This window comes from Scylla paramamosain, chromosome 42, assembly GCF_035594125.1.
Source record: "Scylla paramamosain isolate STU-SP2022 chromosome 42, ASM3559412v1, whole genome shotgun sequence".
Lineage (NCBI taxonomy): Eukaryota > Metazoa > Arthropoda > Malacostraca > Decapoda > Portunidae > Scylla > Scylla paramamosain.
This window is the reverse complement of record NC_087192.1, coordinates 8,407,872-8,426,238: the sequence shown is the minus strand read 5'-3', so window position 1 is coordinate 8,426,238 and position 18,367 is coordinate 8,407,872. Positions and strand designations below refer to the sequence as shown.

The window sequence follows — 18,367 nt, the reverse complement described above, 5'->3', positions numbered from 1 at the left end:
TATCATATGCATGTTGACATAGGCATCAAAAAAACAAAATAATTTCCAAATATCTCAGTTCCTACATAAGCATTCAGTTTATAACAACTACGAGCCCAAAAGATAGGTATGTATATGAAAACATTCACTCCTCACTTGTCAAAATATTATTTATTAATGTTAGTGACAATTTTTATATATACAAACAAAACTGAAGGCTATAATATGGCTCAAAGACTAAATCGTATATATACGTACTAAACGCGAAATATTTACATGCATCATAACTTTCTATATTTTATTAATTATATTTCATGTTTTTTTATATAATAATCTATTTCATGATATATATATATATATATATATATATATATATATATATATATATATATATATATATATATATATATATATATATATATATATATATATATATATATATATATATATATATATATATATATATATATATATATATATATATATATTTTTTTTTTTTTTTTTTTTTTTTTTTTTATTATTCATTCATTCTTATATACACACATTCTGTTTGGAATCTTCCTCTTCCATTACACAACATTCACTCCAATTTTGTACTCTCCTTTTTGTTGTTTCATTCTCCCATTCTCTCCACAAGACCTAACTTTCTAAAGGCATTGCATCTCACTGCTTCTACCACATCACAATTTGTTCCTTTATTTTTAACAGATGTACCAAATCTTCCATACATATACATACTTTGCTTTCATCATCCATTCTATTCACACACACACACACACACACACACACACACACATGCTTGCTTGTATACCTCTACACCTGTAGGAGCAAAGCCACACCAGCCAGGATCCACTTAGCAGGCTTCTCTTTGGTCTTGAGGCTGAAGGTCCAGACGTAGGTTGGTCCTCTCTGGCGGGTTTTGTAAAGAGGACACTTGTACAAGTTTCTGTTTTCTGCCTTGTCTTGTGTAATGGCCTTAGGAAGTAAGAAGAAAATTGGTGAGATGGAGAAAGGAAGAGAAACACAAATTTTAATTAAAATTCAGAAAAAAAATATGATAAGATCATTGAAAATATCTCCAGTAAAGAATATGTGGAAGATGCAAAGCAGGTATCTACAGTAACTAAGGATGATATCCAACAAAAATACTGCATATGTATGGAGACTAGGTAATAGACTTACATGGCCAATATTTAAGTGGACAGGAAGAAAGACCTGATTATGAGATTTAAAGCAACATAAGAAGTTAAAATTGCACAAAGAAGATACTTGATATGGATGCAGGCACCTTTATAAATATGACAGGCATCAGGGGATGGAGTTCCTTCACCCTTGAGTCAATGAGGATGGAGTTTTCGTTGTCCCACGAGGCGCCCTCCAGGAAGAGGCCGTGCACATAGGCTCCTTCTCGTGGTGCTGACCTGGGGAAAGCTTTCATTTTAGTGGCTGACTCAGTACATCCTCCAAATCAATGATAACTGCAAAGCATGAAACATTCTTAAAAGACATGGAGGAAAGTCCATGTAACAAAAACCTTAAAGTCTTACGTGAAATCCTCTTTGTTTTTCTTTGTGACATCACACTGGAGGCACATCTGATCGAGGGGAAGCTCACTCTTACGAGCAGTGCTCTGCATGATTGCTGTCAAGAAACTCTGTGGATTGAAGAACCCTGCCAGCCATACAGCTGGTGGCACCTGCAACAACAAAAGTTTGGTGACCGTTGCTGGATCTCAATTATTTTTCCTTTAAAGTTCCAACACATATAATAAAGAGATCACTCCAGTGCATGCTAAAAAAATTTCTGTTAATATTCTTAAATGCATTTAAACACCAGTCATTAGAAGTGGCCAGGGACTGAACCTTTCACTGGACAGGCAAGGCACAAAACATTTTTTTCTACCTAAGTCATAATGGTTATGAAGGCACAAGTGGATGTTGGTTGGCCTTGACTGTCCTGCCACTATATGAAGGAAACATCAAAAGAAGATCTGACCTGGAAGTCTGTTACCCATATCTCAATTTCCTTCACTCTCAGCAGCAGGTCGGCATACCAGGTGGTCAGACCGAGGGTTGAGGCATATGCTCGGGCAGTCCATGGATCCGGAACTTGATCCAGGAACAAAGATTCACACAGGTCTTCCATTGCTGATGTCATCTTCAGCTCTCCCTAAGGAAAATTAAATGAAAGGAACACATTAAGTCAATGTCCATGAGATACAAGACTAAGAAAGAAGGAGAATCTTTCATTCTGACTTTCACTAGTTAACTGATGACAGCTAAATAGTGATGAGCTTGTACCAAGTGAGTCCTGTGTAGTGTTTCTTTGTACCTCCTATCTACAATTCAGCATCCTAAGCCCATACAAATGTCTTCACAGTGAACCACACTCCTGAGTCTGGCATCCTGTTGGAAGTGCAAGACCCATTCTTTATAATGACAATTACCTTAAACCCAAGATCCAGCTCCTTGAGGGAGGATCTTATTGACCTGGTGAGGAGGTTCATACGCTCACACTCTTGGAAGGCAACCACAACATACGGTGTTCGTTCCTCCACTTTGCCAGTAATGTCTGTCATGTTGAACTCCTCTGGCAGCTTCTCAAGAATTTCATCCAGTGTCTGCTTCACCTACCATAAGTATTCCTTACTATACTCTCTACTCCATCACAAATTATAAAATACATCATTGCAAATATAGTGATACAGTAATTTTATACACTCCATTATGTACATATATGTGACAAGTTTACAGTTTCTAAACTAACCACATGAAGAGACAGACAGAGAGAATAAAGCACACCCTTCTACCTTAATACTTACACATGATACCTACATAGAGACAGTATATGCATTACTGGCTGATAGCTCTGGCATACCTTGTCCTCCCTTGTGATGACAACTCCCCCTGAGTTCCCCATGTCCCGTGGCTGGAGCTCAAACACTGTCTTGAAGAGGTGTTCAGATGTCATGGTGAGAAATCCAATCTCTGCATTAGGGTGAAGTCCATAAAGGTGTGGTGACTCACTAGGAAGATATGTGTCTATGTAGCTGTGGTACCCAGAGTAATCAAGGTTTGGAGGGCATGGGAAGCTTGGTGCCAAATACAGTTCACCATCAAGCTGAAATTGAAATAAGTCTTTAAGTAACACATCATGTATTACTCAGTGAATATTTCAGACAATTTCAGACAATAAGACCATTGCTATTTTGATATTTTAAAACAAATCTTGAATTCAAGATTATGCAAAAATGACTCCATCCATATCCCTTATGAGTGGCCTTAGTTGAGTTTAAAGAATGCCATTGTCACAACCAGATAGTTAACTTAGAAAGAAACATGTGGATCTTTTAAGACACAGACCTGATCAGGATGAAGAAATTCCTCCAGATAGGTTCGGCAGAGCACTCTGTCCCAGTCATCTGTTATGTGTCCGCCATACATGATCTCACCAAACAGGTAACGTAGATCCTCCCACGGCACTTTGCTATTGGCCTCCAGGTAGTTGTACAGCACGTTCACACTGATGGTGAGGTCTCCTGTGTACAGAGATGGTCAGGAAGATCAGGAGAACACAGCAATGAAGTGAAGAATGGGAGCAGTAGGTCTCCTGTGTACAGAGATGGTCAGGAAGATCAGAAGAACACAGCAATGAAGTGAAGAATGGGAGCAGTAGGTCTCCTGTGTACAGAGATGGTCAGGAAGATCAGAAGAACACAGCAATGAAGTGAAGAATGGGAGCAGTAGATCTCCTGAGTACAGAGATGGTCAGGAAGAGCAGGAGAGCACAGCAATGAAGTGAAGAATGGGAGCAGTAGATCTCCTGTGTACAGAGATGGTCAGGAAGAGCAGGAGAGCACAGCAATGAAGTGAAGAATGGAAGCAGTACATACCAACCTTTGACAAATCAGCATCTCAACTGCTTAACAAACCTACCACACAACAAGATATCATACTGACCTGTGTTGAAAGGGTAAGGTCTGTTCCAACCCTGAGCTCCAAATTTCCTCCTTTCAGCCACACAGGCATGGAAGTAGCAGAGGGAGAAGAGTATGGATTTAAACTCTGCCTCCTTGGAACACATCTCCAAAGTCTCCTGTGTGAAGTTCTGGAGTGCCTTGTGGAGATTGGCCTGCATTCCTCTTGGGGGCTCATTCGTTATCTTGATGGCTGATTCAAGTATTCCCTGATGAAAAAACAATTTGAATTTGGTTTGCACTGAACATTTTCCATAGTTCCTAAATAATATATACAAGAAAATGTAGCCTGACCTATTAGAATTATAGGTTATTTTTCCTAAAAGTAATATCAACTTGGACAGTATATCATTTCTAGTTACAAATATGGTCTTTTATTTCTGTAGAATCACCTGGGGCAGAATGTGGTTCTCAGGCCGATTGGCGGGCTCAGCACTCATAAATACACGGTAATCCGAGTGAGCAGCATCAGAATACGCCTCAAGCTTCTTTTCAAGGCGAGGCAACCACTGGCGCACCAAGTGAATGTTCTTCAACACACAGAATTTTTACAATTAGAGCCTTGGGTAAAAGTGGATATTGTGGTCATACTGGTACACTAACAGGGACTGGCACTCACAAAAAAGATGAAAAATAAGCACAAAAATACAAGGTTATCAACATCAGTGAGTTTTAATCCAAACTTATAAACAATGAAGCTTGAGAAAGGTCACTCAACACTAACCTGTAGAATAACCCAGTGACCTTCTTTTGCAGCAACCTTCAAGGCTTCCTCTGCTACCTTCTCCTGCCCTTGACCAAGGGAAACATTGTGGAGCTTCCCATTGTCACATGTGTAACCCAGACGCTGGCCAAGTTGCTCCACTTCCTGAAACAAAGTAATAAAGACAGTGAGTATTGTAAAAATCAAATAGGTTTGTATCAATATTGCTGGAATTTGTCTCAATAGATACAGAGGAGCATATCTTACAGAATTTCTAACTTTATCTTGCTCTCACTTTACTTCTTGAAGTTATACATCTGCACAAACAAAGACCTACTTTAAGTGGATTAACACCAGGAGAAAGAATGAAGAATATTGGTGTGGACGGTCCTGACTCCTCATAACTCTGTGAGAAATCTATGTTTTCCCCTTCCACATATTTCTTCCCCATTCGTTCCTCAATGAAAGTTCTGGAATAGAATGCAAGTTATTATATCAGCTTTGTAAGAGAAATTAGAAACACATCAGCTGCTATAAAATTCAAGTTTTTTTCACTGTTCATGCATTACCATGAGAGAAAGTGTATTTAGTCTCAATGGTGGCTGAATGCATATGAAGTAATGAATTTGAGTAACTTTCTACCAAATTTAGTGTTGGGCAAATAACTACATAATTAGTTTTCATATGCTGCCTTCTTTCTAAACAGGGACTGCCACATGTAGGCCTGATGGCTTCTTGCAGCTTCCCTTATTCTCTTATGTTCTGATGTTCTGGACTTACTGCATGGCGTGAGTCATGCGGTCAGGTCTCAAGGCTCTCATGATGATGAGTCGCTGCACATCAGAGCGACCCTTCCACTCTCCAGGCAGCTTCTCCCTCTCTGGTGCCTCACATTCACAGAACATCCTCCACCTTTTCACACTGTTTTCTATGTCACGATCCAAGTTCCTTAAAAATATCAAGAGTATGTAATATGATAAACTCTACATTTTTCATAATAAACCTTTCAGATTTCATATACTAAACTCACACTGTTTTTTATATCACAATCCAAACTCCTAGAAAATATCAAGCGCATGTAATATGATAAACTCTACATTCTTCATAATGAACCTTTCAGACTTCATAAAATACACCCTTCAGGCTTTACTTCCCCCTAAGAAAATGTTACACACTTATTTTATTAATGAAACATACAAAGTTCATGCTACTATACCTGAATTCATCAACTTGTGAAAGAGAACGAATGGCACCCCAGCTGTTGTTGGTGAGGAAGTCAATTGGGGAAACCACATTGGGTTGGATGGGAAACCGTAACAAGAGATCCAGCTCTGCTACCCCAACCTGGCCTTGTGATGCAAGAACCTGGTGACAACAACATTGGTTTATTGTCTGTAGAACTACTGTCTTGGAAAGTTTTTCTTGGCAGTTATTACACAGTACTGACAGCCAAGTTCTGGAAACATGATACAAATAGACCTATAACTGAAAACTCTTCAGCCACAGTCAACCATGTGAGAGTTCCAAGAAGTAAATTGAGTAAATCAGATCAGAGGAATGAGTTTTATTAGTTACATTCCCACGAACCTGGAAAGTCATTTGTGCTGCAAAAATAAGCTTGTCTTTTTCAAACAGGCCTCTTGTGGTGTACAGGAACACACTGTGAGTAATGGTATCAATAAGTGACGACACCCTGATTTTCACATCTTCGTTAGCTTCTGAACGTTCTATAGCCTTGTGGAACACGACTCTGAAGGCCTGCAAATGTACAACAGTGATCAAAACATAAAGGTAAATGAGATGTGATGGCTTTATGTTCACACTATCATAATTCAAACAGGGATTATGAACATCAAAGTAAATAGGATACAATTGCTTTTTACTCCAACTGTCACAATAATTCAAATGGGGAACATGTAAATGTGACACGAACCTTTAGTGAGAACTGGTATATAGGGTTTATCTTGTGGAGATCATTAAGAATGAAGTACAGAAGAGAGGCTCTGGCTGCTGCAGGTCTGTACAACTCCCTGGCTTCATCAATTTGCTGGCTGGTCACCCTTGCCTCAGCCACCTGCATAATTACACACACACACACACACACACACACACACACACACACACACACAATTCAATAAGAGTTAACCAGTATTCCCAATCTTTCATTCCATTCTTTTTATCAGTGAATTCTGGAATTCTCTGCCTGCTTCTGTATTTCCTCCTACCTTTGACTTCAACTGTGTCAAAAAGGTCTCAAAATGCTTTTCAAATTTTGAATAATCCTCCTTCATCTATACTCTTTTGAGACTGGCACCTTCAATCAACCTTTTTTAAGTCTTTTGGTTATTAAGGTTATTAAAAGCTTTCATTTTACCAAGTTCAACATAAAGCATTGTACCTGTTTTACTTTCAATAACTGACCTTCTCTTGGATCTCCTGTGCTGTGGCCTTTGTATGCTCCAGATTTTCCACCAGTGCAGTATCTCCCAAAAAATTGCCTCCAGCAGAAGACAAACGACTCAAGAGGTCATCCTCCAAATGCTTCAACTGTATTTTGAAGTCATTTTGTTGCTTTGTTAAGTTATACTGTTGATAAAAGAAGAAATGATCATTGTCAATTAGAAATCTCATGTACATGACCACAAAGCACCACACATTTAAGTCAATGTATAGACTGAAAATATAAATAAATAAAATTGATCTCTTATTGCAGGGACAAAGAAAGGCTGGATATTTGAGAAGAGACAAGGAAAAGCTGAGGATGGGAAGATGTATGAATGACATTAAAAAAAAAGTACAGTCCCTATGGAATACCTGAATATAGAATGCCTGAAATAGACTAGAAAAAAAAAGATGGAGACAAGAAGTATACATCAATTAAAGAAAAAAATGGATGAATATTGATACAGAGATAAGATAATACAGTTAAAGCTCAAGCCATGTATACTACAGTTAGATGAGCAAATCTAGGCACACACACACACACACACACACACACACACACACACACAAGCTGTTCTACACTGCTGTCAAAAATATCTCTAAATATCTATACCAATCTATAAATCTATAAATATCTATACCTGACCTTCAGTTCCTCAAGGTCAGGTCTTTCAGCCTTCACCACTTCAGCAAGGAGTTGATCTTCCAGACCATCTCTTGTCACTGTGAAGTTGATGAGCGTGCACTGAGCCTGCAACTCCGGCTTGTAATGAGGATTTGCAAGTTTAGTGTGAAGTATTAGTTGGAACGAATCATTGAATTCAATTTCCCGGTCTCCAATTTTGAGAGCCCTGTGAATGGATGAGATATGTTGTGATAAGAAAGTACATAGTCTATTGCACTTCTAGAAGGTGACAGCAAAGAACATTAGAAAGATTATCATTACTGAGCTATAAAGACGGAAACTTTTTATTGTTAAGAACTGAATCACGTACAGCAGCAAATTTAATATATACTGCAGCAAGTGTGGGTGAAATGAATATCTGCTATACACAAACTTCTGTAAAAACATCATTACAAAGGATGAAATTTTAGAAATGCTATTAACACATAAATTCATTCATACCTTCCTCTCTTGATGAGATTCTTTCCAATCAAAGGATCAAGTACTGGGTCCAGGTTCTCAGGCAGGTTTTCAATGAGAACAGTATTGCCTCTAGTAATAGCCAGCTCAAGGGTGTCCAAACAGTTCTTCTGGTCAAGCCTCACAACCACCAACTGCTCTCCGTATTTGGCTTTAATCCATTTGATGCCTTGAAGCTGTAATGGGAGATTGGCAAGTGAGTTCATGATGTTCATTCCCATTTTTACTTCTGCTGAATCATAAAGAAAAGTAGGGTACATGAAATCAGGTGTAGTAGTAGTAGTAGTAGTAGTAGTAGTAGTAGTAGTAGTAGTAGTAGTAGTAGTAATAGCAGTAGTAGTAGTAATAGTAGTAATTTTAAAAGTAAAACAGTACCAGCAAAAACAGCAGCAACAAGAGAAGCAAAATTCATTATCTATCACTGTAATCTTCACTGGATCACTTATTAATAACTGGCCACCCTCAACACACTCCCTGATCACAGTACACACCTGTGGGTCGATGATGAGTGGCCAGCGGTCAGAGTTGGTGAGGATGATGGCATTCTCTGTTGACATTCCATCTGACGGGAGCCCTTCATTGTTCCACACAGCAATGGTGGCATCATCAGTCAGAAGCTTGATGGGATCCAAGTTATGGGTGATGGGGATGATTGGCTGTGTAAAAAAGTAACCATTTTAGTAATCAGTTCTCATGTTGCTGTTTCTCCTATATTTTGGCATAAATTAACTTCTTTTATATTTTTTTTCTTTTGGTAAAACTTTATCTTGCTAATGCTCTTTTTTTTTTCTGACCTATAAGTCAACATCCAATGAGTGCCTCTCCTGTTCACATTTTTTTAACACACAAACACACACACACACACACACACACACATTGTTTACAACTGGAACAGCAAGGCAAATGTAAATGAACACACATAATTCAATTACCAGATATACACATCACAATATAATTTCACATTTTGAACACCTTTGTGTGTACTGCATTGCACATATACATTTTCACAGTCTGTCAAGCAAGAAGATAAAGACTGCCATTTGATACACTACTGGAAGAAAATAGAGAATGTAGGGTGCACTTCAGAGGCAGAGTAGAGCCTGAAATTTGTACAACAGAGTTAAGAAATGGCATAACCCTACTGTAGAAGAAAACATTCCTGTCAGCGGTAGAAAATGCTATACACTACAGCTAAGCTACAGTAATTTACAGTACTACAGAAATGTTATTTACATTTATATGATACACATACAAGTGAATACATACATGATTTCTCAAAATGGATAAATAGGAATATCCAGAATCAGCACGAAGATATGCGCAAAGTGTAGATGTAAGCGTAAGTCTGAAGGAGGTGTCTTTTTAGTGTACATACAAATGAAAGAGAGAGCCTTCAGAAAAGAGAAAAGAGTGACATTATGAAACAGAATGAGTAAGGGACAGAAATAAGATATTGCATTAGATATGCTGGGAGCAGTTTTGTCAAAATCATTTTTGGGGAGGGAGGAAAACTCCTCAAAAATAAGCAAGGCATCAAAGATGATGATATAAAGAAGAGTATATAAGTAGTATTATTTAAACAATATAGTACATTGAGGACTGAAACTTCTCTAGAGAACAGGGTGCTCTAGAAGTTAAAGCACTGCATACACACACAAACTCACACACACAGATATATACACACACACCTGCACACAGACATGGTGTGAAATTAAAGAAATCAAAAGAAGAAATGGATTTAGGAGTAACAGTTACTGGAAATTTGACCCTGGACAGACACACTGATAAAATTACTGGAGAGATGATGAATTTCTTGAAAAGAGTAAGAATGGCATTCTCATATTTGGATGAAGGAATGATAAAAAAGTTGTTGATTTCCAAGATAAAACCAAGACTGGAATATGTGGCAGTGGTGTGGTCTCCTCATACAAAGAGGATTATTATAAAATTGGAAAAAGTACAAGGAGCAGTCACTGAGATGGTTCCGGAGTTAAGTCGACCTATGAAGAGAGATTAAGAATGTTGGAAATTCCTACCCTTGAAAATAGAAGACAGAGAGGGAATTTAATAAACATCTATAGAATGATAAATGGTATGGAAAATGTGGATAAAAGAATGTTTTATAAATTTAGACACACAGAGTACAAGGGAACATAGTAAGAAATTGAAGAAAGTTAGCTGTAGAAGAGACATCAAGAAGTATAGTTTTCCTCACAGAAGTGTGAACAAATGGAATGAACTCAGTGAAGACATTGTCAATGCCAAAACTGTCCATGCTTTAAAGACCAAACTGGATAGATATAGAGACGGGATACTATGAGATTACTCCCCTCCCATAAACCACAACTAGGTAGATACAACTAGGTAAATACACAAACATACACACACCCATACAAGGGAGAGAAAAGTGATCAAACGTTGCACTTCTACAGGAACACGAGGAAACATATAGGCAGGCTGGTCTGCATTTGGAGATCAGAAAACATGTGGAGTTCTAGATAGACATCATCATTAGCTGACTGCAAGATGATGGAAGATAAATACAACAGCGTGCAAGATGAAGGCAGACAAGTTAGCGAGGCCAGTTAACTTGTGCCTGAAATCAAACCCATTAAATTTCTCACGTTCTTAGTCTGCAGGTGACGTCATCCCCCAGGGCCACAGGTCATGGTGGTAACGAGATATGGAGTCGCCAATGACGGGAATAAAGACAAAAGGAGTAAGAAGACTGGCATTAATGATATACATAAAAAAACGTTAATCTTGCAGAAAAGTCACACAATAGGAATAGACACATTACTTACGTTAAGCTTCTGCAGGAGAGGTAACCACATTTTCTCCATTAAGTCACGACGGTAGTGTTTGGTGAAGCACCCAACATATGATATGAAGGCTGAGACCAACAGAATATCTCCAGGCAAAGTTTTCTCTGAAGTGTGCATGCTGGGGAAAAGAAACACTATATTTAGAGATAGAAAAGTTTACCTTTTAAAGCCAATGATGAAAAGACAATAGACAATGAACCTTCAGGGGATGGGTGGGAGAGTCAAGCATGGTCACACATGGTCTCTCTCTCTCTCTCTCTCTCTCTCTCTCACACACACACACACACACACACACACACACACACACACACAAGGGAAGAAAATAAAGAAGAGTGGATGTTTGAGTGACATCAAGAGACAGAGCTTTCCATATCAAACTATTAAAATCTAGAATGACTTGAAGGAAGAGGTGGTTGTGGCAAACAGTGTACACATTTTTAAGGAGAAACTGGATAAATAGTGATATGGAGACAGGAAAAAATGAGCTCTGCTTCTACCCTGTACAATACAATTAGGTAAATACATACCTAGATGAGGAAATTACCACTGATCTGCTCCTATAGGATCACATGTAAATGCATATGGGCAGGATTGCTGGCCTTCCATTCCTGCTATGCAAGAGGAAAGATGTCACAGCATGAAAAAAGACAAGCCCTGTCTCCATCCAACCAAAGATGTGAGCTGAGCTTGTTAACCATCACACCACCATGCTACTGTCAGTACTCAGAACACTGAACACTGAATGTGGATATCATGAGTACTAAATGGAAAAAAATACTTACTGTGACACAGCCTCTGACCACCTGATCTTCTCGGATGACAGGCCGCCCACAAGACGGTTAGCGAGAGCAATGGTGTGAGCTGTGCTGTTTGCTTCCTTCTCACACCTCATCTTTTCTGCTGTTGCTTTATCAAACTCAGCTCTTAAGTGACCTAGTTGTTCCTCCAGACTCTGAAATACAGGTGTTAACAATAACTGATGTTTTCTTAATGTTATGGTACAATGCAGTGCTTTCTGGACATAGGTCACAGCCAAGACATCTTTGGTTCAAGTCCCTCATTTGACAGACATTACTATTCTGACTGACCTTCTGTGATGAAGCTTCTGTTTGAATGGCAGAGAATAGATTAGTAGTTAGCTTAAAGATCTGCAATCTTGTAGTCTGGCAGAAATAAGAGGCTAACAATAAATAAGTGAACAATGATACTAAAATGGATTAAACAAAACCTAGTAATTTCATGCAATTCCATGCTACAGGAAGTAATAATATTTGGACGTAGACTTTATCATAAATAAGATTAGCTCATACCTCACATAATGGTGATCTGCAACATTTATACATAGTTTTATTCTTACCTTGATCTTTGAGGTGATTGAAGTGAGGCGCGTTTGTGCAGCAGCAAGTTCTGCATTTGCCTCTTCAAGGGCTCTCCGCTTAGGTTCCACATCGCAGTACACCTCATAGAACCTGATTATGTTTATAACCCATGAACACAAACCTGAAAATTACAGTACCATGTATCTTCCTCAAGCACATGGATCTAGAAAGCTTAAATACATTGAAGTCTTCAGTTTCAAAGCTCAAAGCTGAATTGTAATAAAGATGCATACAAGACCTCAGGATTTCACACTGAATGTCAGCATCAAGTTTAAAAAAATAACAAATTTCACAGTACATTGTTTTACTTCATCCTTACCTGCAGCTGCAACGGACTTGGATCTGATAAAGTCTGGATTGAATTCTGGATTTTCTAGATACGGCTGAATTGCCTTAATGATGTCAGGATGGATGTCTTCTTTGTTATAATTAATCAGCTGATCAAGGAACTGGTCTACTTTAGCCATCACCATCTGTACAAATATGATTCCTTTGTCAATTATCACAAAATAAGATAACACCAAATACCATAGTATTCATAAATGATCTTGGTCACACTCAATGTCCCATCCTATGCAGCACTCTGCCCTGCAATTCCCAGTGGCACTTGACAGACATCTCCAAGGTAATATAGGTGACTCAAATAAGTATCTCAGAATGTGTGTGCAGATCCTGTATGAAACTATGTTCAATACAGATGAGATTTTGTATAAGGAGACTTGGTTTTTATGGCAATATCTTGAAATATGATCATTCATCACCATGCCAGACACCTGACATTAAGGAATTCATTGTTTAAGGAACCAACAACCAGTAATTGTTGCTACTGAGAAGAGCGAGATTGGTATACAGAAACTCACCTTGGCAGCTTTCCATGACCGGTCTTTAGGAATCTTGCCATTTGGAGCAAGAAGGACCATGACAGCAGCCGTGACACTTGACACTCCTGATGGAGGTGACCCAAATGACTTCAGCTCAGTCAGATTTGCCTAAGAGGACAAGGTACAAAATATAGATTGAAGTTTAAGAATTAAGAAAGCTATGTAAGAAGTATTATTCACATCCTCTGCATTTACAGTAATCATACATTGTCTTCCTTCAAAATCAGTTTGAAAGCTTTTGCAGCATCTTTTTGAGGTAATGACACAAATTAATTTGATAATTCATACATTTCTGACACCAATTAAGCCAACATAAAAAAAAAAACATGCATTCTTCTTTTGCTCAATAATTCAGCCAGCTTACAAACACCAAAATGAGAATCAGACCTTGTTCAGTGTGTTGAGGGCTTCCTTTGCTGCTTCCAGTGCTGGCTCAGCCTTCACCAAATCTTCCTCACATTCCTTCCTCCGCTTTGCCACCTCAGCTTCAATAATAGCTACTCTGCGTTTTTCCTCATTAGCCACTTCATTCTCCTTGGAGACCTGTTTCAGCATTGTATAATATTAGACTACATATTACTCAAAACAACTAGCAGTTGCATAAAAATCTAGATACAGAGAAAATATTTTTGTTAGGTATCATACTGTAGCTACTCACCTATTACTGAAAGTTGCATGTGAATCACTATTTTACTGTACTACTTTCCCTTCACTTTTATCAAGTTTTCTGCACAGTGGAATATGATAAGTGATATGTCACTTGTAATCACATTTCCTTACCTTTGCCGTCTCAGCTTCAACTATACGAATGAGTTTGTCAGCTGCCTCATTTTTCTTCTGTAGCTCAACCTCCTGAGTTGCCAACTTGGCTTTCAGGTCATCAACCTATGAATGATGAATATGGCTGTATTCAAAATATACATAACCCTAAGAATCACTAGGAAACAGACTTAGCACAACAGACAGTAAGCAAAATACCTATTGATTAGCTAAAAAAAAATTTTTATTGCCAATAACAGTGCGTTATACCCAATATATGAAGAGTGAAGGTGAATGACAGCTGAACTACATGTCTTAAGAAAGCACAGTATTGTGAGTGATATCTAATCAAGGAATTTGAATGGGACAGAAACAACACAATCCCAGTGGCTCCAGTCCAGGCCTCCTATACTCACTGATTGGTACAGAGCAAAGGAAGCTGTCTATAAAATTATACATACCACTAAACTAAACTAAAACATAACTTACTTGAGCTGAAGTAGTTCTCAGTTTCTCTAAGCCATTCATGAGGCGTTCAATTTTACCCTGAAGGTCTTTGTGCTTTGTGGTAAGAAGACTGGAGTACAGAGAGATGAAGCCCAAAAATGTTTTGGGTGTTGTGTAGTTGTAACGTCGGTCATTGGTGAGATAAATGCGGCTCATCTCATTCACTGAGCCATGGACGTGGGCCATGAACTTCGACACAGACTCTCGTAGACCTTCCTACAGAGGAAGAACCAGTGTATGTACATGCAAAATCATTCTTGACTAGAGACAGCAACACAATATAACAGTAAGTACATTATTTGAATCAGTAACTGCAAGCAAGCTGCAGTAACAATGTGAGAGCAGAACTGCTATTTATCACCTACTGGTAGGTACTCAATGCCAGCCAGGAAGGTTTCAGAAACTGACACCAAAGCCTCCTGTGGCCACTCATGGAACCAATCAATTGTGGTGCAGCTAATGATTGCTGGAAACTGCCGGGCTCTCACTCTGCTCATCACATTAGAAGAAGAAGAAAAGAAAAAAAAAGATTTGTTTAATTCAGTTTCATGAAGTAAATTTTACTTTCACAGCATATTAGAGAGTCATCTTATGCATCATACCTGAGAGTTGAACCCACAGGAGAGAAACACAACACCATTTTGAGATTCTTTCTGACGCGATCAATGAAGAACCTCCAGCAGTTATCCCGTGTGTCCTGCTGTCCAGTGCTCTTAACCTGAGTTGGTGAGTGAATGCAGGTACAGTACATTGGGAAATGTAGTGTATGAAGGCACAGTATACATATCATTACATCACAGATAATCAGCCCAAATAAGATATCGACATACAGATAAAAGACAAATGTATTATACAGAAAAAAATACAACAGTCATTCACTATTTGTCTGAACCCATTGTATGAATCTTAGTCCACAGACAAACCATGCATTTGTTGTTTTCACAAAATTATATAAATTATTTATATTCAGGTTGCATATAAACAAACAATCTTATAAAAGGATCTGTGCTCCACTTACTAAGGCACTGTTACCTGTCAAGTGTATACATCTGAAATAAATTTCCCTTGACAGTAAAGAAAGGCAATAATATTTTCAATACTACTGTAAATGTTAAAACTTTGGTAGACATACCTTCCTTGGAAACTATTTAAATTTTTTATCATTAAAACAAAAGATGTCATGCAGCAGTACAGGACAGGGGATGCAACAAATTACATTGACTGAAATTATGAATGACAGTGAATATTTAGGTTGGCCTTGGCTGCCATGTGGAATATATAAATAACAAGAAAAGGGCTGCAGACTAGAAAGTACAAGAGTGATGTAAGGTACTGGTCAAACCTGCTGTAAACACCCTCTGTCACTGCCCTGTGTTCAGGCTACTTAAAATGCAAACATTGCTAAGCTACACAAAAAAAAAGGCTTTCTGCTGCACATGACCGCAAAAGAGGAAGGTGGACGGGTCTTAGCTATTGTGGTAGAATAGCTCAGGGCTACAGTGGTCTTTAGGACTACTGAGTGGAATAGTCAAGGCCATGGTGGGGAGTCCAGGCTACTCTAAACACCACAGAGTTGGCCTCCAGACAGCCAATATAAAATAAATACTGCATAGCATGTGTGTGTGTGTGTGTGTGTGTGTGTGTGTGTGTGTGTGTGTGTGTGTGTGTGTATTTACCTAGTTGTATTGTACATGGCACAAGCCAAAGCTCATTTTGTCCTGTCTCCATAACCATATTCATCCAGTTTCTCTTTAAACATGTGTGCACTGCTTGCCAAAACTACCTGTTCCTTCAAATCATTCCAGTGTGTGTGTGTGTGTGTGTGTGTGTGTGTGTGTGTGTGTGTGTGTGCATCACACCTCACCTACATGGCTGTCTGGGAGCTGCCTCCATCAATGTGAGGGACACAAAGGTGTCCTAAGTGCTGGTGGCCCAATGTAAGACTGGCGTGTTCTGCCCTACGTACTGACACGATGGGAGCTGGCACTAACAGCCAGGAAAATCTCCTTACAAAATTTGTCAGTACTATAAAAATTCAAGTTTTCTACACAAAAAAAGGAGGCGCAGAATGAGAAATGGAGTCGACGACCTGTGATGAGCAGGCGAAGAGGCGATGAGATACATACCATCCAAACGTCCTTGTACTCCCGCTGATCACCAAAAGTCGCAGGGCAGAAAAGCACATCACCGTTAATCACAGAGATCACCTCTCTGGGGTGTTTTATCTATAATATGATGACAAGACAAGGCAGACAAAAGCAAGACAACAGAATGCTTCGCTGGTTCCAAGTGTCAAAGTTTGTAATTTAAGGCCTAATGCAGAGGATTGTTTTATCATTTCTTATTGTGATACATGATTAATGTGCATGTCTGGTGCAAAGAATACATGCAGAGGTGACAAGGACAAATTGAAACCTTAAAATACACACTTGTTCCTTCAGCTATGTCAAGTATGTCAATTATTTTCTATATATATGTGCTAGGTTGAATATATAATGCAACATAGAAGCTTTCACTGTGAGTATGTGTGTGATGTGTGTGTGTGTGTGTGAGTACATATATATATATATATATATATATATATATATATATATATATATATATATATATATATATATATATATATATATATATATATATATATGGAAGCATGGTAGCTCAGATGATACATCGTCTGACTACAATGCAGGAAGTCCTGGTTCAAATCCTGGACAAGGGCTGGAATTTTCTGGGACATCTGCCTGGTCCAGGCTTTACTCAGCCTTACAATAGATACTGGGCTGCTATGGCTGGGAACACAAAGGTGGCAGAGAAAGGAACTGGCCACCCTACTCTGTATGCCAAGGTCCAGGAAAGGTTTCCTGTAAATATTTTCTGTTGTGGATGTTCTGTACAGCACATAAATAATATGATGAACTACTCATCTTTTTTCTATGAAGCTTATTTTCAATCTGTTACAAATGGTTACTTCTTTCAAGTCATTAACATTAGTGGGTAGCAGCATCATAACTGGTGAGCTAGAGTCAAGGTTTGAGATGACAAGATTGCTGTAAGCATTGCTACCTGGTGGGTTTTGGGAGGAAATTAGTGGAACATAAAATACTTCACTGAAAATATTTCAAATGGGTTTTTTTAATAAACTTAAAGGTCAGCAAAGCTAAGTACAGTTTTACATTTCACATTCTGGTTAACAAGGTATCATAAGGAAATTACCACCTAGCCATTTACAATCTTAAAGTAAAGATCTGAAAACAAAAGCTATGAATATGAGACAAAAATATGCACAATAGCAGATGTAAAAGAGATGTGCTGTCCAACTTATCTACATTGGCTTAAATATTAAGTTAAAAATCATCATTGTAAAGTGATGAAAGCTTTTCTTTGATACCTCTTTTAAGGTGTCTTTTCTTAATTGCTCAGCATGATTCTTAATCAGTGTAACAAAGCTCTACTGCAGTGTTTCTCCCACCACAAGCTTGTCACCAAGGAAAGCTGTCCATCCAGTTCTTCCTTAGTGCAATACACTTATGGCTGCATTACACACATGGAGTATAGCCACATCTGACAGGCCATACTAGGAGATCAATCAACTTTTTAAAGTTATATTCTGCTTATATTATTAATTTTAGTTATATTTCTTTTTTTTTTTTTTTTTTTTGAGAAACAAATGTGGTTTTCACATTAAATCTGGAGTTGATTTCATGCAAAAGTGATGTTAAGTGATTTATTTTGGATTGTTTTTTTACATTAACAATAATACATATAAACATAT

General features: G+C 38.2%; 1 protein-coding gene across 1 annotated transcript in view; it reads right to left on the bottom strand.

The window, feature by feature from the left end:
* Window positions 1-466: 466 nt before the first annotated feature.
* Window positions 467-18,367, bottom strand: part of LOC135093140 (dynein beta chain, ciliary-like) — a 53,820-nt gene continuing 35,919 nt past the window's right edge. The window contains exons 44-72 of the mRNA XM_063992044.1: window positions 15,198-15,313; window positions 14,961-15,084; window positions 14,578-14,811; window positions 14,110-14,214; window positions 13,717-13,872; window positions 13,309-13,437; window positions 12,768-12,921; window positions 12,427-12,569; window positions 11,852-12,021; window positions 11,049-11,187; window positions 8,736-8,900; window positions 8,227-8,420; window positions 7,747-7,951; window positions 7,080-7,244; window positions 6,592-6,732; window positions 6,246-6,416; window positions 5,875-6,023; window positions 5,439-5,606; window positions 4,996-5,128; window positions 4,680-4,823; window positions 4,348-4,485; window positions 3,939-4,164; window positions 3,342-3,517; window positions 2,857-3,099; window positions 2,426-2,608; window positions 1,975-2,148; window positions 1,527-1,675; window positions 1,268-1,400; window positions 467-954 (exon numbers count right to left, since the gene is read on the bottom strand). Coding sequence (XP_063848114.1) covers window positions 793-954; window positions 1,268-1,400; window positions 1,527-1,675; window positions 1,975-2,148; window positions 2,426-2,608; window positions 2,857-3,099; window positions 3,342-3,517; window positions 3,939-4,164; window positions 4,348-4,485; window positions 4,680-4,823; window positions 4,996-5,128; window positions 5,439-5,606; window positions 5,875-6,023; window positions 6,246-6,416; window positions 6,592-6,732; window positions 7,080-7,244; window positions 7,747-7,951; window positions 8,227-8,420; window positions 8,736-8,900; window positions 11,049-11,187; window positions 11,852-12,021; window positions 12,427-12,569; window positions 12,768-12,921; window positions 13,309-13,437; window positions 13,717-13,872; window positions 14,110-14,214; window positions 14,578-14,811; window positions 14,961-15,084; window positions 15,198-15,313 — 4,689 coding nt within the window. The 3' untranslated portion in view covers window positions 467-792. The remainder of the gene's footprint in view (window positions 955-1,267; window positions 1,401-1,526; window positions 1,676-1,974; window positions 2,149-2,425; window positions 2,609-2,856; window positions 3,100-3,341; window positions 3,518-3,938; window positions 4,165-4,347; window positions 4,486-4,679; window positions 4,824-4,995; window positions 5,129-5,438; window positions 5,607-5,874; window positions 6,024-6,245; window positions 6,417-6,591; window positions 6,733-7,079; window positions 7,245-7,746; window positions 7,952-8,226; window positions 8,421-8,735; window positions 8,901-11,048; window positions 11,188-11,851; window positions 12,022-12,426; window positions 12,570-12,767; window positions 12,922-13,308; window positions 13,438-13,716; window positions 13,873-14,109; window positions 14,215-14,577; window positions 14,812-14,960; window positions 15,085-15,197; window positions 15,314-18,367) is intronic.